Genomic DNA, 18,959 nt, shown 5'->3' with positions numbered 1-18,959 from the left:
GTGGGGGACTCCCTGGTCTGAATGGGGTAACTGTGCCCCTGAAGGACCAGGTGCGCGGCCTGGGAGTCATTTGGGACTCACGGCTGTCCATGGAGGTGAAGGTCAATTCTGTGTCCAGGGCAGCTGTCTACCAGCTCCATCTGGTACGCAGGCGGAGACCCTCCCTGCTCGCTGTCTGTCTCGCCAGAATAGTGCATGCTCTGGTTATCTCCCGCTTGGACTCCTGCAATGCAAGGTTATAAATGCAAATATTGGAAGGGGGGAGGCAGGTGGGAGGGAGAGATTTGCAATTGAAAGACTGTGGGTGGTGGGAAGGGACACACTCCCAGGGGTGCTTCTCTGCTCCAAATGACCTCCGCCCCCAAGTCTGCCTCTGACTGGGTGCGAGGACAACTAAAATGGAATAGGCATCCCTTTTATGAGCTGCTTGCATCTTTTCCACAGGTTTCTGGCAGCTCTTTGTCAGAAACGTAACGCGGGGCTTAGATGGACATTTTCTTTGGCCTCTTCTTTGGCCCTTGATCCGCCAATGCTGTCGTTTCAGCACCGGAACTGAACTAGCTTGCAACTCATTGTGATTTTTTCTTCCTGGTCTATGTATCGTGCCTGGTAGCGCCATTGTACAGAGGTTGATGGTAGGATATCTTTTTACATTCTTTGTTAGTCCGTAACATGGTCAGTGGGTGAGCTGAAGCGATTTGCTCTGCTACCAGCTGCGTTTACTAACAGTGTGTTGGCTTCGGTTGCGTATATATAGATGCATGGTTCTGCCATTTGGCAGCGTGGTAAGCTATTTATCATCATCGTCGTGGTCCTGGTGGTCTGGTTTTGCAATGCCCAGGTGGCTCAGCAGCCATTATGTGCTGAATTACTGGGGCCCACCCACGCCATCCTAGCCCCATGCCAGGGCGACTCTCGGGTCTTGCACGAAGCTTTGCAGGTCCTGCAAACCCCTTTTGGCACAGCTGCATCTTCATGCACCCCACACCTGATGTTAGATGGGTGTGGCTTTGCCACGGGCGTAGCCAGGATATTTGCGGAGGGGGCAGGCTTTTCTTAGGGGTGCACCAAGGGGGGGCAGAGTGGGAAGCTGCCCCCCATTAAGCAAAACAATAGAAATACGTAACTTACTGACCAATCACGTCGGTTCTGCCCCCCCCCGCAACAGAACCCCTCCCCCCCAACAAAGTCCTGACCCCATGGGGGGCTGACTTTTGTTAGGTGGACACACAACCTAAGATTTGTATTGATTTGTATTGAATTTTACTGATTCAGTTGCCCCCCCCCCAGGGCTTGGCCAGCCTGGCCGCGCAGGCCAAACGGGGGAGGCTTGGTGCGTAGTCTTAGATGGGGCTCGTCTGCCCGGGAAGGGAGCCCATCTCCGAGAAGGAAGACTCTGATCCTAAAACTCCGCTGCCTCCTTTGGGAGAAGAGGAGGCTGCGGAGGGTCTGGATGACCCTGGGGGTCCCTTCCACCCCCACCCTTCCGGCGAAGGAGGAGTTAAGCGCCCCGCCCCCAGGGAGTTCCCTCCTCTGCCTGCGACGTCAGCGCCCGGGCCCCGCCCACCCGGGAGGCTCGGACAAGATGGCGGCGGCGGCGGCGGCGGCGGCTTGGCGGCGGCAGGTCGGACGTTCCCTTCCTCGCTCGGGCGGCGGGGCGGGGCCTCGCTTGCCAGGCCAGGCGCACACCCGTGTTCCGGGGAGTCGTGGGCATCCGCGGGAGGCGCGCGGGCCCCTTTCCCCTGCGGAGGGCGGCGTCGGGGCAGGTGAAGGGGGGCCCGTGGCCGGAATGCTGCCCGGCTGGCCTGGGGCTTGGCGGGGCCGGAGCCGCCTCTCCGCCAGGGGCAGCCCCGGAGGCAGCCGCAAAATGGCCAAGGGAGGAAGGGCTGAGCGGAGATCGGCAGCCCGTGGATCCGGCCCCCTTTCCCGGGCTGGGCTGGGGCCCACGTCGACCTCTGCCTCGGCTGGGATGAATGCTGCGGGGCTGGGCTTCCTGGCATGCGGGGTCCCTCTCACCCCCAGGCTGCCGCCCACTCTGCATGTGGACGCAGCTGCATTTCATGCAGAAAGTGTGCGGGGGGGGGGGGATGTGATGCTTTCCAGATATGGTCAGACACCAACTCCCATCAGCCCCAACCAGCATAGCCAGTGGTCAGGACAATTGGCAGCTGTAGTCCACCTCTCTGGAGGCAACATATTGGCTGCCCGTGGACTACGGGATCAAGACTGTCAGTTACCAGCAAGAGATATTTTCTTTCTTCCCAGTCCTTGCCCTAAAATCAACTGGCGTTTCCTCTCCAAATTAGAGATCCCAATATAGCAATTGCCCTTGTTCCAAAAGCAGTGGCATTTTTGGTGTTAGACAAGAGACCCCTCTATAAAGAGGCAGTTGCATCTTAGACACACTAAGCAGTTGTGTTGGTGTGTGTGTGTGTGGGGGGGGGTTGTCAGCAATGCAGCAGGTGCATTCATGAGATGCAGCTTTTTGAGCAGTGGCTTCCAAGGTTTCGATAAAACTTCAAAAGCAAGTTATAGAAGTAAGCAGCCTCTTACCAGTTTCACTTTTAGTCAGGCAGTGATAGTGTTATTCCTGCAAGCTTTTGCAGAATTTCATGATAAATAAATTGAGGTTCGATAATAAATAAATTTGTTCAGATAAATTCAAGATCTGCAGGTGTCCTCTAGCCTACTCTGAAAGAAGTTGTATTTCAAGGTCAAGGGATCCCAGAGCCAGCTTCATTTTAGCTGCTACATCCTCACTTCACAAGTCTTGTAATAATCCCAGCTGCAAACCTGTGCCGCGTGTTTTCTGTTTCAATATTGGGACAGTAGCAGCATGATGCGCCTAAAGCCTGTGATTAATTGGCGCCTGAGTGACGGAAGTGCTAATTTATTTCTTTCAAAAGAACACACTCCTTGTGAACAAGCCTCCCACGCTAGCCTCTGAGGTCTATCAGAGAACAGTTTGACAGCCAAGTGGGGAGGGTCGGGGACACCCCTTTATTCTGATGGAAGGTAGCCTGCTGTTGCCGGAGCTGTAATGACATTGTAGCTGCAGAGTGGAGCTTGCAGCCCCCAAGACTCCCTGAGGGTGGACCTGAAGCAAGCTGATACTGGCAACTCCAGGAAGCCCCAATGTTTATTCTCTCTCCACCCCCCCCCCCAAAAAAAACCTGGAACTGAGCAGATGACATTATCCAGGGTGCAGCTGCTCAAATGTCAAGTTCTCGCTGCTCCAGGGTACTATTCCTGCTCAAACATTATTGCACAAAAAGGAGGAGGAAAAGCTTGTTTGCTGTCTCTTGCCTTTGGTTTTTCTCCTCACTTTGCTGGTAGCATTCAGCATCTTCAGGCCCTTCATGGTGATTGGCTGTGTGCATGGGGTTCATGAAAAGCTGCAAATGACTTGGGCAAAGGAAGGGTAAGCTTGCGAGGGGCAGCTAATGCCGCAGAAGACAGAATTGGAATTCAAAATGACCTTAACAGATGGGAGAACTGGGCGCAAGCTAACAAAATGAATTTCAATAGGGACAAATATAAGCTGCTGCAGTTAGGCAGGACGAACCAGATGCACAAATATAAGACGGGGGATATCTGGCTTACTAGCAGTACATGCGAAAAGGATCTGGAGGTCCTAGTAGACCACATGCTTAACATGAGTCAACAGGGTGATGCAGCAGCAGAAAAGGCTAATACTATTTTAGGCTGCATCAACAGAAGTCTAGTGTCCAGATCAAGGGAAGTAATAGTACCACTCTAATCTGCCTTCGTCAGACCACACCTGGAATACTACGTCCAATTCTGGGCACCACAATTTAAGAAGGTTGTTGACAAGCTGAAACAATGTGCAGAGGAGGACAACCAAGATGATCAAGGATAAAAAACCAAGCCTTATGAGGAATGGTTGAAGGAGCTGGGTATGTTTAGCCTGGAGAAGAGGAGACTGAGAGGAGATATGATAGCCATCTTCAAATATCTTAAGGGCTGTCACATGGAGGAGGGAGCAAGCTTGTTTTCTCCTGCTCTGGAGCGTAGAACTCGAATGGCTTCAAGTTGCAAGAAAGCAGATTCCGACTCAACCTCAGGAAGAACTTTCTGGCTGTAAGGGCTGTTTGACACTGGAATGGTCTCCCTTGGGAGGGTGGGGACTCTCCTTCCTTTGAGGTTTTTAAGCAGTGGTGGGATGGCCATCTGTCATGGATGCTTTAGCTGAGATTCCTGCCTTGCAGGGGGTTGGACTAGATGACCCTCAGGGTCCCTTCCAACTCTACAATTCTATGGCCCCCACAGGCCTCTGAGCAAAAGAGCATCATGTAATGAAATAATGGTTAGGTGATTTTATGTGACAGAAACTTCTCTTTAGAACAGGAGTGGGGAATTTTGGCCCTTCCCGTTTTCCCTGACACCTACCTTGGGAGGGTGGAGGTAGTGGGCTCATGGGAAAGTTTTGCTTAGCTGGGAGGTTGGCGTGGCTTGGAAGTAGATATGGCTGTTTGGCTTTAGAACCAAGGCAGGGTTAAGGATGCTTAGAAACTCACAGGATTGGCCTATGCTGCAAAGATGAGGGAAGTCTTTTGTGGTGAAGCCAAATGCATAGCAGATGGGGATTGTGAAATTAGATAGTGAAATTTCAGGATAACGGAGGCTGAGCCTTCTCAGACCCCTGCCGTTCCCAAAGTTGCAATCTTCGAATGCTTTTTTAGCAAAACAAAATTGGCTGTTGTGGGGTTTGCATGAGTCTACCTCTCTGTGGTAAATGGCACTGGCATGTTCAGCAAAATGTACTATGCAGCACAGGAGCAGAAAATGCATTATAGGAACAACATTTATATGTGTGTTTTCAAGCACGAAAACATTTATGTCCAACACATTTCTTTGGTGAAACTTGGTGCTGTGAGAAGACCAGGTATTTGCTAATACTCAGCCACCCTGGAGCTGCTTACACTTTAATTCAGAATGCAGTTACTTTCCTCTATATCAAAAGAGAATGTGCTTCTCTTAAGCTGGGAACACAATAAGAAAATGTCCTCTGTTAACATGACTCATCGGGGTGCAAACGAAGTGTTGTCTTCCTGACTAGCTCAGCACTGTGTGAACACACACTCCACAACAACAGCCATGCGAGGGATGACCCCCAAAAGCAGGGGGGGGAGGCTCTTTCACATAAAAGAAGTCTTGTTTCAAAACAAGTTAACATATAAAGTGATCACAGTGAGCTTGTTACCTGCTGCCAGCGATATGCTTTTCCAGAGATTGCGTCAGACAATCATGAGGGGTTAGGAAACTGCTGTTTGTTTGAAAGCTAAATCTGGGATCCTGTGGGCGCCAGCTTCATGTGCTGGGTAGCAGATTGTGCTCCATATGAAAATTCTGTGGGTGTGCACTTCTGTCTGTTCTTTTATATTTGTTGCTAAAAAGCATGCATACTGTGACAGGGACCTGGAGGTCACCCCTTTCGTTTGCCTCTGGTATCTTCCTCCTTGCAGGCCCCTGGATGACGCGCAGTCAGAACTCCTCCTGCGGCACACTCACGAATGGCTTCTCCTCCTCCTCCTCTCCAGACCCCGGCCCTTCAGGTGAGGGGGGGAGGGGAGACCTCCTGCCTCTCTCCCGCAGCATGACTACGATGCTTGCCTCTCGCAGGAAAAGGCTCGGAGGCAGAGCCATGGCCGAGGCTCGGAGCACCATCAAGGTGGACCTCCCCAATCAACAGCGCACAGTGGTGAGCGAGACTTTCTGGCCATGAGAGGCTGTGTGTGATCATAGCTATTCAGACAGCGTCTGGCGAGGCAGCGGGTAGGCGAACCTGTGGTCCTGCAGGTGTTGTTGGACCCCCGGCAGGGATGAGGATGAGTCCAGCAAGAGGAGCACAGGTTTCTCAGGCCCCATTCTTGCTTTAGGGCAGCCGTCTTCCATTGCTGGGTCAAGCACTGACCTAAAGTGCGCCACAGTTTAGGGCAACAGAATCACCATTCTTTTCAAGTTTGCTTCCTTTTTTTAAGAGAAGGAAAGAGATGGAGGTAGAGAGAGAGAGAGAGAGAGAGAGAGAGAGAGAGAGAGAGAGAGAGAGAGCAGGAAAAGAGCAGAAAGGGGGAGGAACAGAAAAACAAAGAGAAGGCATGAAAGTGAGGAAGGAAGACATGCATGGTAAAAAAAAAAAGATAAATAAAAGTAGGTCCCGTTGTTTGCAAGTTGGGTTTCCAGGTAAATTTTGCTGGTTTGTTGTGATTTTGTTTGTTTAATCATCTGCTTTTGCTGTATTTTCATTGCATTCTGGTGTTGGTTGGTTTTTAATGTGCTTGAGGAGTTCAGTTTTGAACTATAAACACAGAGTATAAATATTCATACTAAATACATAATCCTGGGTTTGGAAAGGTTGAGGACTACTGCCTTGGAACATCTGTATTGAAAAGTGGGATTTTATTTATTTATTTATTTAAAATAGATGTAATTAGGATTCTTTAATAAATCTCCAAGTTGAGTTTTTTTATTCCCATTTTATAGGTGGGAGAACTGAGGCTGGGACTGACCATGTAGTGAGCTCAGATATCCTGAAGAGTTCCTAACTGGACTATCATATCATAGAAGGGTATTCAACACTAATCTTACTCAAAGCAGACCCACTGAAGTTAATGGACATGACTGCTCTAAGTTCACTAATTTCAGTGGGGTTCCTTGGAGTAGGACTTTGCTGAATATGTGTGCACACTATATTTTTAAAGCACATCCCACCCCCCAAGAATTATGGGTACTTTAGTTTGCTGAAAGTTGCTAAGAGTTGTAATTCTGTCAGGTGGTACAGCCCAAAACTTTTTGGGTGTAGGCCTCAGAGGCCGCCATGACTGGATTTTAACCAAAGATGGAACATCTGTCAAAGACTATCAGAAATTCCAACAAGTGTTCTTGCATTCTAAAAAACTATTTCTTGTCATCTTTCAAAAGAATATCATTCTGTGTCAGCTGTCAAACGGTACAGAAAATTGAAAACAAACGCTGAGATGATATATAGCAGCGCATCAGATATGGCTCATGTTTGATAATAAAAGCCGCAGAGGAGGATTTAGAGTTGGTTCAGGGGCAGAGGATTTGTTGAAACCAGTTATCACGGATCCTAATTGACCTGTTGCCATGTAGTAGGTCTCAAAGCAAGCAGGCAGGCGCCAAACCAAGGATCAGAGCCAGAAAAATTGTGTTGCTCAGCCAAGACCCCAGGAAGCCTAATGCCAGGCCCTCTTTCCAGGAGAGCCCAGTGGCCAGTCCAGGGCCTCAGAGTTCTTGCCCCAGGAAGATGCTCAAAGCTGCATCTTACAGCTTGCCACATGGGGCCAGTGGCACCCAGAACCAAAGGATCCTGCTTCTTGCCCCGATACCAACCAGATTGCTCTAAGTCCTGGCAATCTATTCTATTCTATACCTGTCCATATTGGGCCTTCTTCAGACTAAGGGGAGGAAGGCAGAGACACAGTGGAGTTCAAAGCTGCATGTTGAGAACAGTGTCTGTAAGGTCAGTTCAGCACCATCTCCCTCTTCACACAACTGTCTATATCCTGTCTTGCACACACCGATTGCTTCCCTCCTTCCTCTCAGGTGACTGTCCGGCCGGGTACAACTGTCTACAGCTCCCTAGACAAGGCCCTGAAGGTCCGTGGGCTCAACCAGGACTGCTGTGTGGTCTACAGGAAAAAGAGTGATGGGTGAGTGGCTCCCGTCAGGGAGAGAAGGTGGCTGCTGAGGTTGGCCGGGGAAGCAGGGGAAGGCAGGCAGGGAGCTGAGGGTCCTCAACCTGACTGGGTATAGGAAAGAGCAAACGGAATGTAGCACACTGTACCCAAGGCCTGCCCTATCCACACGCAGAAATTCTGCAGTATGGGTGTCCAGATCTGAAGTTTTACATGCATCTAGTCCGTCATCCAAAGCAGTCCATCTCTGGAGGCCAGTGTAGATCGAGGTCAGCAGCAGGGAAGGCTGTTGCCTTCACGCCCTTGTGGCAGAATCTCAGAAGCATCACCCTGGCCCTTTTTGAAAACAAGAGGCTGGACTAGACGAACCCGGAAGTCTAGTCTTCCCCAACCTGGCGTGCCCCCCTTCCTGATGCTTTGGACTACAAGTCCCATCAGCCCCAGCTATGATCAACCCAGCTATAATGGCTGTGGCTGGTGGGCGTTGTTGTCCAAAGCGTATGGAAGAGCGTCCCAGGTTGAGGAAGGCAGCATTAGGAGTTCTGTCGTGTGCATCTCCTGCAAACCTGCCAGGAAGCCCATCCAGCTGGACAGGGGTCTGGACGCAGTTACTTAGCTTTGTTTTGTTTTTTAATGATGTGCTGTACCTTTTGATCTTTTTTCCAATCGAAATGTTTTACACAGTTGGAGTTTACACATGAACTTGCAAAGGCTTTCCGCAGACAGACGCACTGGTGGGGCTGCAGCCCCAAAGGAAGTGGTGGCAGGGCTGGGATAGGCCACGCCCACCCAGCCAGAGCTCGCAGGCCCTTGTCTCCTCCAAAGCTCCCTCCCCAATTCCTGTCTTCTCTCTCCATCTGCTCTGAAAAGATGAGCAAGCAACCCTTTCCGGAAAAGAAAAGGCTTTAGACCAAAAGGGGTTCTGCGAGTTCCTGCACAGGATGCCTGCAGAGCTCAGGTGGGACAGCCTGCTGCCTTAGTGGTAGCATGCCAGACTCATTCCCACCCTTAGCAGTGCTACAGGTTTGTGGGTTGCCTTTTTCACCTGTGAAGGGAGTGGGTGGACTGGCAAAGGAGAGCTCTCAGGTGGGGCAGAAGGTGAGCACCATTTCCTGTGGGTTGGAATCCAATTTGAAATGGACTGTGGCTTTTCAAGCCCAGAGGAATGCCAATTCCCGTACCCTTCTGCACACTCCCCTTCCTCAGCCTGCCCCAAAAAGCTACACCAGGGTCTTCTACGGGTCCATGCAAAGTTTCAATCCCAGCTGATTTGACAGCTTCCCCTTTCTACACAGAATCTGGCTCTAAACATGCTGAAGGTTTTGTTGCCTGAGCTGTTGGAATATTTTAAAATGTTTCTTCCCTGCTCTGCCCACCAGTGGTGGATGCTTCATTGCCCCAAGCCCAGTGCAGAGCGAGGTGGAGAGATTGCTGTCTTAGCGCAAGGACTCCCTCAGGAACGAGGGAAGGGGATGGTCCGAGACCATCACCTGTGTGTCCATCTTCCCCACTATGGAAAATGGCTGATTTCCTGCTTCTTACAGCGTTGCATTATGTTAGGTGTTGCAGTATATTAACCTGGTGTGCGTGTGGTGGTTAGCATTACCAGTTGACTTGGAACTCACCAGAGTGGGGAGAAATTTCATGGGGTTTGTCCCCCCCCCCCCCCGGTGCAGCTACAGCAGCATTGTGGCTGTCTCTAGGGAGGAGCTGCAGTAGGTGGCGGGCTTTGGGTCACAGCTGCATATGCGTTGATTCTCTCTGTAGGCGAAAGACCATCACAGATTGGGAGACGGACCTGGTCAACCTGGAGGGGGCCGAGCTCTCTGTGGAAGTCTTGGAGGACCTGCCGCTTACTATGCACAACTTTGTGAGTCACAGGAGGCCCTCCAGCAGCACGTTTCCTTGCCAGCACACACAAACACAGACACACCCCAAGCCCTGTGGACACCCAGCTGCCCCTTCCCCACTCCAGAGCATCACGCGGCCGCTTCCCCCAGCCTGGTGCCCTCAAAGATGTTCTGGGCTGCAACACCCCCCCCCCAGCCCTCAGCCAGCATGCTCACCGGTGAGGGACGCTGGGAGTTGTAGTCTAAAACACCCCGGTGGGCACCCGAATGGGGAACGTTGCCCTACAGGAATGCACTAGACCCAGAGGCTGCCCTGCCTGTGCAGTGGAATCGCACAGTAGAACTGTCCCCCCTGGAGCAAAGGCTTGGAAATACAGGCCACACTTGTTACACCAAAGGGGCATGTTTTCTGCATGTGGGCGACTTGGGCTCCTTTGCCCAGCCTTGCTGGGTGTCCACGTAGCGTGTTGACAGACACACACACAGGCATATTGGGAACGCTCCGTCCCCAACTCCCCTTGCGCTCCCCCCCCTTCCTCTGACCTGGACCTTCTTTCTTCTGGGCAGGTGCGGAAGACCTACTTCAATTTGGTCTTCTGCGATTTCTGCCTTAAGTTCCTCTTCCATGGCTTCCGCTGCCAGACTTGTGGCTACAAGTTCCACGAGCACTGCAGCAGCCGAGTGCCTACGGTCTGCTTGGACCTGGCCACTTCGCATAAGCCGTGAGTATCCCCTTTCCCCACAACCCCCTCCCCCTGGTTGGAGCCCCTGCTTCAGTCCCTGTTCCCCTTGTATCCAGTCTTAACAACCTGTTTCTCCTTTTCATGGAGTGTTTACAGCCATGATCCGGGGCAGCACCCTCCATTCTGGCAGGACAGTGTCCCGACTACCCCAGTGCAGCCGAGTCACGAACCAGAGACCCCTCAAGATGTTGGGTAAGAGCCTTGCTCGCTCCCCACCTGTGCAAGGGATCGTGATCTAGAAATAGCCGCCAGCAGCAACATGGACCCACGGAGGAGCAGAGTCGGGCACCAGGCTAAATCTGCCACTCACAGCGCATATGATGCAAGACCATCCCTGTTGCATTATTGTGCAGGAGACATTTGAACTGGAAGCATGAAGCTATCACACACCTAGGTTGTTGTGTCCTCCCAGTGCTGTAGTTCATGTTCTGCATGTCAAAGGTTCTAGATTAAATTCCAGGCATCCCCAGGAAGGACTAGAAAAGAGAGCCTTCAGAAAACCTGGGTAGTCTTTGTTGGCTAGATGGACTCTGTGGTCTGACTATATAAGGCAGTTTTCTTTGCTCTTCAAGGAAAGCTTGATTTTTGTTTTAAAAAGCAGGGGAGATAAGTTTCTAGTCCTTAAGTATGGGGGACTAGTCCTTAAATATAGAAAAGCATACCCGCACTCTGAGAGGAGAGCAGCTGTAGCCACTATGTCCAGGGCATAACTATCAAGCAATGACTTGTGCTTGATAAACTGAAGCAAAAGTCACTTTGCCTCTTCTTTTTAAGTATAAATCTGCTATTAGACCTGATTATCCTCTGTGCGCCTGAACTGCTGGAGGGTTAATGTGCCCCCCCCAGCTTGGATGCCATGTCATCCCTTCCTCCTCCTCCTCTTCTCTTGCAGCCCAAGAAAGCCGCCCCCCTTCAGCCCAGATGCCTTCGGCTTCCTCAGCCTCCATGGGGGTGGGCAGCAGCTCCAACGGCACCGCTCAACCTCCACCCCAAATGTCCACATGGTCAGTACCACCAGCCCCGTGGACAGCGGCCTGCTTGAGGTGAGGCACTTTGTTGTGGGGGGAGGAGTTTCTGAAGTTTCTGTCCTGGCTCATTGGTAGAGCACATATTTGACCTTGGGGGGCGGGACCTGTCACACTCCAGGTGTTGGCCTTTTGCTCCACTTTTGCACCTGGGGCGGCTCAGGCAGTAAGCGGGAGACTCTAAATGTCAGGGTGGTGGGTTTGAGCCCCACCTTGGGCAAAAGATTCCTGCATTGCAGAGGGTTGGACTGGATGGGCCTCCTCCCCTTCCAGCTCTTCCATTCTCCTGCTTTTGTTTGTTACCATGTGAGGCGTTTTAGTGCTTTTATGTTGTAAGCCACCCTGTGACCCTCAGACGGAGGGCAGTATAGGAATTTAATAAATAATAACCAGGACTCTCCCCACTGGCATTCAGAGATGTCGCCCCGGCCGTATGCACAGCAGTGCCCACGAAGCGACAGAGCTACACTTCCCAGGTGGCCCTTAGACTGGATTTAGAGCAGTCTTTAAATACACAGAGGAGAAATGCCATAAGTGATCTGAGGGTTTGTGTGTGAGAGAGAGAGAGTCCCCCAGGTCAGGAGCAAATGTAACCTAGGGGAAGATTCTGTCCCAGCCTGGAATAATACTGATGGGTTGGTCGTTGATGGTGGGCTAGTTCTTACAGAGGTGCTAAATCTGTATTGCTGTGGGTTGGACTAGATGACCCTCGGGGTCCCTTCCAACTCTACAGTTCTATGATTCCGTGTACCATTTCAGACACCAGGTCTGATGGAATGCTTCTCCATGCAAACAAACAAACAAACAAACAAACAAACAAACAAACGAATGAATCTCTGCACAGAGAAAACTAGTGTGCCGGGGGGAAGCCAGGCTAGAACAGCTCTCTGAGGTGCTGGTTTTATCTGTGAATGGATGGGGCGGCAGAAGGAGTTGTGTGGAAAAGCGTTCAGTTATGTGAGCACTCTGAAAAAGTTGAGAGCTGCCCCCAAATCCCCCCGGAGAAAGGGAAGGGGCTGGCAGACCCCTCTCTCTGCCCCAACGCTTTCTTCTCCAGAGATGCCTGCCTGCAGAGCTGTTCATCTTCTGCCTTTTCTCTTCCAGCTCCTAAGCAGGAATCACAACACGGAGGGTGAGTGTCTGCTGGGAATGGGGAAGGTTGGTGGGAGTGGGCAGGGGCAGCCCGGAGGAGGAGGAGGAGGAGAGGGAGCCAGGACAGAGATCTCCCAGGGCAGCGCTGATTGGGGGCGCCATGGGGGGATGGACCAGTGCTAGAGGATCCTGAGTGGGGGACAGGAAAGGCCCCCTCCTGCCAGAGATGCTGCCCGTCAGAGGAGGCAGGCCTGGCCAAGATGACTGACTGGCCTGACGGTTCCAGAGAGGTTGGGCCCCCACTGTTCCCTCAGCACGGGTGCCATGCTCAGTTCCCGCTCCATAGATCCATGGGCGGGGGAACCGGGGCTCCCTCAGATGTTGCTGGACTCCCACCATCCCTGACTGCCGGGTGTTCTGGCTGCAGCTGATGGGAATTGTAGTCCTGCCACATAGGGAAGGTGAGTCACCCTGCTGGGAAAGGCGAAGCCCGTGGCCACCGCCACGTCCGGTGGCAGCAGATTCTATATAAGTTGCCTGTGCACCTCGTGAAGAAGAAGAGGCCTCTTCCTTTTGTCAGTCCTGAAGCGCCAGTCAGTCCGTTTCCTTGGTGACCCTCCAATCTGCCCTCCCTCTCTCCACACACCGCATTTTGTTTTACCCACCTTTATCAGAACTCTGCATATGGAAGCCCCCAAGCGCTTGGTAAGGAAATGGTCTCCTGTCCGCCTGCTTGTGAGGGACCACCCTGCAGTAAGCCCACCCTCCTTCTCGCCACAGGCCCAGGTGCGCTTGAGCCGCCTCCTTGCACCCCGCCGGCTCCCCCCGTTTCCAGCATGGCTGCTGTTTCGTCTGGCCGACGCTCCCCCCACCCCAAGTCCCCTGGCGAGTCCCCCAGGGAGCGCAAGGCCCCTGCCGAAGACAAGAAGAAACCTGTGAGTGGGGGGGGCACTTTGATGTGGGGCTGATGGATGTGCCGTGGGCACTTGAAAGGGCCACCAAATGTTCTTATTGTGGGGCAGGAGAATGAACTTGGTTGCCATGGGGGAAGGTGACCCCAGATGAGTGGCTCTCAGAGGGTCTGGTGCGCCCCCTGGTGTGGCAGGAGAGGGGGCCGAGGGTGGAGGGAAGATTCAAGGACACTCAAAGAAGCATTTGAACATTTCAGTGTAGTACATGGTATCAAAATATATTTTGGGGGCTTTACAGCCAGAAACAGCACCCCCGCCTCTCTTCAAGAGCATTGGCTCGTCTTCCGCAGTGCTCCATAACATATTGTTGTGAACAGGGATTTTCAACTCTGACAAATATGAGAGATGAAAACAGAGAAGGGCTTCCTTGGGTTGATGAGGAGATGAGGGTTAGTTTCTTTTAAATTAGACCTACTATAAATGAGACTCCCTGCCAAAAGTAAGCTCACAGCTCTCACTGAATATGTGTATATACTTAAGGAGAGGCATATTTACAACTATATTTTGGGAAGGATTCGCGTTCTTCTGCAACTGGCACTGCTTTATACTTCCTGGATGCCCCAAGTTATAATTCTGTGTTATAAATCAAGCAGTGCAAGGAGTTGCTTCTTTTTGTTTCCCTGTGTATTTCTAATCAATAAAAAAATATTCAGTGTGGGGTGAGCAAATGTTTATTCTGAAAGTGTGCCCGAGGGAAAACAGTTTGGGAACCACTGCTGTCAGGAAACGTGTGGCTAAGCTGCGGGGGCAGAGAGGTTTTGGTGTGTCAGGGGGCTCAGGGGGGGGCAGGGCCTCCTTGTGGAAGAGCTTGACCCTCTTTCTCCCTGTCTCTGGCCTGCCTTTGCCTCCCTGCAGAAATCCCTGGGCTACCGGGACTCCAGCTATTACTGGGAAGTCTGCCATACCGAGGTGACAATGCTGAAGCGCATAGGCGCTGGGTCATTTGGCACTGTCTTCCGGGGCCGCTGGTACGGGGATGTGGCGGTCAAGATCCTGAAGGTCACCAACCCCACCAGCGAGCAGGTGCAGGCCTTCAAGAACGAGATGCAGGTGCTCAGGTAAGCAGGGACCTGTGGGGAGGGGAAGGCAGCCTGGTTGTGATGCTGGCCAGGAGGCCTCTGACGCCGGCCTCTCCTTGCAGGAAGACGCGCCACGTGAACATCCTGCTCTTCATGGGCTTCATGACCCGCCCCAGCTTTGCCATCATCACCCAGTGGTGTGAAGGCAGCAGCCTGTACCAGCACCTGCATGTGCAAGAAACCCCCCTGGAGATGGTGCAGCGCATTGACGTGGCCCGGCAGACGGCCCAGGGCATGGCGTGAGTGTGCAGGCCGGGGAAGCTCCCGAGTCAGAGGCAGGGTGGCTTCTGGAGTACAGCAGAGAGGGCTGCTGCCTTCCTGCCCTGGATGGTATCCGGGCTAGAGGCACCCTTGCCCTGATGCGGGGTTTGTGCTGCAAGAGGGGTCTACAGCCAGGGAACTTTTGCCAGCCCCTCTGGGCAACCTCTGGGGCAATGCCAGCAGTGAGTGGAGCCAGAGGCAGAAGCTGGCAGAGCAAGGGGTGCCGGCTCTACCCTTGTACCAGAGGCAGATTTCTCTGCTCGCTCACTCGGTGCTCTGCATCCTCCCCCGGGCAAGTGAGAGGTATTAGGAATTCTGAACTAGGGCAGCCAGATACGGGAAACGGAAAATATACATTGTTTGGGAACAGCCCTCGATGGCTCCAGTTCTCCCACCCTCTGAGCATGCTGGCAGGTGAGAGGCAGGTGTGGTGCCCTTGCGAATGAGCTTGCAAGCCAAGGATGCTGATAAACTATCTCACTCCATCTCTCTCTCGTTCTCCCAGTTACCTGCATGCTAAGAACATAATCCACCGGGACCTCAAATCCAACAGTATCCTTCCCTTCCACCTCGCCTTTTGTGGCAGGGAGTTTGGCTGCCCCACGGGGCTCCCTGATGGGTGTTGCAGTGGACAGGGGAGCAGGGGTTGTGCTGGTTTGACCTGCATGGCTGGAGGGTGTTTCCAAAATGGCAGGTGCCCCACTAGTAAAAGGGAGGTTTTCAGCAAGGAGCTTGGGGGTAGGATAGTTCTGTAGCTCAGCCCTCCCTGCTCTGGGGCAAATGGAGCGGCAGGTCCCGCCAGGCAGAATCCCACGCGACGCTCCTTCACCCGACTGCCCTCAGACATCTTCCTGCACGAAGGCTTGACCGTGAAGATCGGCGACTTTGGCCTTGCCACCGTGAAGACGCGCTGGAGCAGCTCGCAGCAGGTGGAGCAGCCCAGTGGCTCCATACTTTGGATGGTGAGCTTTTGCCAAGGGCGGGGGCTGCTTCTGGCTGGAATTGGGGCAGGGGGAAGTTGTGAAGCCAGAGGAGAAAAGGGGTTGGGGCGAAGCAGCAGTATCCCCCCACCCTGTCCCAGCAGACCTTAATGCCTGCCCTCTCTGGGCCTCCCACAGGCCCCTGAGGTGATCCGAATGCAAGACCCCAACCCCTACAGCTTTCAGTCAGACGTCTACTCCTATGGAGTGGTTCTCTACGAGCTGCTCTCCGGGACCCTCCCCTACAGCCACATCAACAACCGGGACCAGGTAAGGACAGAAGAGGTCTTTGGGGGGGGCTGGCCAAGAAACCCTCCCAACACACTCCCCGGGTTTGTCTCACTCCTTATTCAGGATGGCCAATCAAACGCGCCCAAAGGGAAGAGGTTTATCCAGAGCTGGTGGTGGTTCTGACTGGGCTTAAAGAGGGGGGGGGGGGGAAAGGGGGGCCTTGTATCCCAAGAGGGTCCTTTCTTTTTGTAATGGGTGGTTTATTTCCCTCCTTCCAGATTATATTCATGGTTGGCCGGGGGTACCTGTCCCCTGACCTAAGCAAGGTGCCCAGCAATTGCCCCAAGGCCATGCGCAGGCTGATGGGCGACTGCCTTAAATTCAAGCGTGAAGAGAGACCCCTCTTTCCTCAGGTGAGTCTGTAGGCAGAAACAGGCATGGACATGCGTGCTGACTGACAGATCGTCACATTTGTATCCCACCTTCTGAGAACCTCAAGGAACTTTACTTAAAAGTATTAAACCCGAGGAACTAATTCTTCAGCCAACGTCACCATGTTTTATGGCTCCCGTAGAATTGCTGCGTGCGCTCAGCACATCTGTTTAACAACGAAGTACACATAGTGGTTTTAAAGAGAGAGTCCTAAGGTTCAAACTGCTTTAGAACCACAAGTCGGAAAATATAGGTACTGGTAAGGATCCTCCAGGAAAATGGCAAGGAACTTTGCACGTACTCAGATGCACCCTTACCTGCTCCTGACACACATACCCCTTCCTTCCTTCCTTCCTTCCTTCCTTCCTTCCTTCCTTCCTTCCTTCCTTCCTTCCTTCCTTCCTTCCTTCCTTCCTTCCTTCCTTCCTTCCTTCCTTCCTTCCTTCCTTCCTTTAGCTTTTAGTTTGGAGAGCCTCCGCTTGTTTGCATTTAATAATAATCCTGCAAAACGCAGGCATGTTTCCTATACAAATTGGGCAAATCAAGATCTGCGTGTACTACTTTCGTTTGCAAATGTCATTCTGCTTTGGCTAGTTATGAAAAGTGGGAAGGAGCTACGCATTGAAGCACAAGCACACACAGCAAATCCTGAGGTGGCCATGTTGGTGTCATCTGAGGTTGCCTACAATTTTAAAGCAGGGCTGGTAAGTCTCTGGCTGTGCAGCTGCTGAACTACAACCCCATCATCCCTGACCACCAGCCGGGTTCACTGGGGCTGATGGGAGTCAGTCCCGAAACATTCAGAGGGATGCAGCTCACACCCCATTGCTTTGAAGACCACCGTTGCAGCAATAAGGGCCAGAGACGTGCTTGCAACAAAACAAAATGCCAAAGCCGAGTACCTGCATGGGCCTTGAGACACTCTGCAGTTCCCCACACTGCTGATTTAGGCCTAAATCTCCACAGTCCAGAACCTGGGCTTGCTAAGGTAGTGTCTGGTGGGGAGGGGCACAGTTCTGGTCTGATCTCCATTTCCCATTCTTCCAGATTTTGGCCTCCATTGAGTCGCTCCAACGTTCTTTGCCCAAGATCGAGCGCAGTGCCTCTGAGCCCACCCTCCATCGGGTGGGTCACAACGAAGAGCTGACTCCCTTCGCTTTCCCCGCTGCCTTGCGGCTCCACAGCTAACGTGGCGAGACTGGAACTGCTACCAAAGGTCACGTCCCCCTCGAGGCCCTCCCTGGGGGGACAGAGGAGCCGTCAGTGCCCAGAGGGCAGCTGCATCCCTGGCATCCGGGTGTATCGCCCAGGTCTGTGTGCAGAGAGACGCTGGGGCTGGGGGGGGGCCACCTGGATTTCACTCTCACTCCAAAGCCTGCAGTCCTACTAGGGGGTCGCCAAAGCAGGAAACACATTGAAACATCCCTGCTCTGCAGTGACTTTGGCTTCATTGTCCCCAGGTGTATTCTTTTATGGGGCTTATCCTGTTTCCAGGATGTTGTAGGTTTCATTTGTTTGTTTGCTTGGGAACTTCAGTGGGAGAGGAAAAGCATGGGAGGGGTGAAAGAAGGACGGTGGTCTGTGGAAAAGGAGCTGGAGCTGGTGTAATAAAAAAGGCTACTCCCTATCTGAATGATGTCCTCCTCCCTCTGTCCAGGCTGCCAAACCACAACCTACCTATCTGAGCTGCATCACAGGAGGCTTGCTGTTCTGCTGGCTTGTGGAGAGTCAGTTTCCTTTACACAAAAGGGGGCATGTATCTAGACCTCAAGGACTCCTGGAACTCAGAGGAAGGTGGGATGGCAGCCCTTCTGACAGTTCAGGTGGACACACTCTTCCTCACATCATCCCTCTGGTTTCCAGTTGTCGCACCTGTGTGCACACCCCCATGTACATGCAGCAAAGGACATGGGGTTGCGATGGTTGTTCTGCATGTCAATCTACCCATAAAGCTGTGCATCAGCCCCATAAATGCAGGGGAGCCTTGTGCTTCCCAGGCATGCGCAGGGCTAGAGCTCTGGTACGCTGCAGCTTTGGCAGCCAGGAGTGCCATATTTTCAGAGGAGCCCCTCCCTGAGAACGATCTCTCTCTGCCTTTGACTTGCAAACAAATTGCCTGGGTACTGAAAGTCATGAGAGGAAACTATGTAGGGAGTGGGGGCAGATTTGGGGATAGCTCAGCTGGTACAGCATGAGACTGAATCTCAAGGTTGAGGGTTTGAGTCCCGCCTTCTAACTCTATGGTTCTAAAGTGTGTGTGGGGGGGGGGGGTACCTTGGTCCTCCCAGGTGCTCTTGGGCTCCCAATCTGTCCCAGCCAGCATGGCCCACAGTCACAAATTCCAGAACGCCACTGGTCCCCCCCTCAGTGCCAAAGGGTGCCCAAGTGCTTTTGTAAAGCGACCCCCAAGCAGTGGGGGAATTGAATACCATAGCTGTGCCCATGGTGGTTTGCCTCTGTGTGCCCACATTCGAGATGAAGCATTTTCCTCCCAGGCTTCCTGACTCTCCTCGGCGTGTGGCTGTGAGGTCAGCTCAAAGTCTGGGGTGCCAGGAAACAGCGTAGGTGGATACGGATGCCCCAAAGGAACTGAGGGACCCCTCAAGCAGGGAAGGG

General features: G+C 52.6%; 1 protein-coding gene across 2 annotated transcripts; it reads left to right on the top strand.

Annotated features, from left to right (window-relative positions):
* Positions 1 to 1,559: 1,559 nt before the first annotated feature.
* Positions 1,560 to 17,970, top strand: ARAF (A-Raf proto-oncogene, serine/threonine kinase). Of its 2 annotated transcripts, XM_081895226.1 has the most exons (16): positions 1,560 to 1,624; positions 5,487 to 5,722; positions 7,588 to 7,694; positions 9,447 to 9,549; positions 10,097 to 10,251; positions 10,360 to 10,464; positions 11,165 to 11,315; positions 12,402 to 12,429; positions 13,170 to 13,324; positions 14,216 to 14,418; positions 14,502 to 14,678; positions 15,206 to 15,252; positions 15,544 to 15,662; positions 15,819 to 15,950; positions 16,190 to 16,324; positions 17,391 to 17,970. In XM_081895226.1, the coding sequence occupies exons 2-16, from the start codon at positions 5,495 to 5,497 to the stop codon at positions 17,529 to 17,531; spliced, it is 1,986 nt and encodes a 661-aa protein (XP_081751352.1). In that variant the 5' UTR covers positions 1,560 to 1,624; positions 5,487 to 5,494; the 3' UTR covers positions 17,532 to 17,970. The 2 variants fall into 2 exon arrangements, with proteins under 2 accessions (XP_081751352.1, XP_081751351.1); XM_081895225.1 differs by lacking the exon at positions 1,560 to 1,624 and having other exon boundaries at positions 4,460 to 5,722.
* Positions 17,971 to 18,959: the final 989 nt, after the last annotated feature.

Source organism: Podarcis melisellensis (assembly GCF_964234715.1).
Source record: "Podarcis melisellensis genome assembly, chromosome: 17".
NCBI classification, from domain to species: Eukaryota; Metazoa; Chordata; class Lepidosauria; order Squamata; family Lacertidae; genus Podarcis; species Podarcis melisellensis.
The sequence above is the reverse complement of the archived record's forward strand: the minus strand, read 5'-3'. Positions and strand labels throughout refer to the sequence as shown.

Coding starts and splice junctions, on each gene's coding strand:
- ARAF (XM_081895225.1), top strand. CDS start 5,420: ATGCATACTGTGACAGGGACCTGGAGGTCACCCCTTTCGTTTGCCTCT. Junction 13,325..14,215: donor CCGAAGACAAGAAGAAACCT/GTGAGTGGGGGG, acceptor GCCTCCCTGCAG/AAATCCCTGGGCTACCGGGA. Junction 15,951..16,189: donor ACATCAACAACCGGGACCAG/GTAAGGACAGAA, acceptor CCCTCCTTCCAG/ATTATATTCATGGTTGGCCG.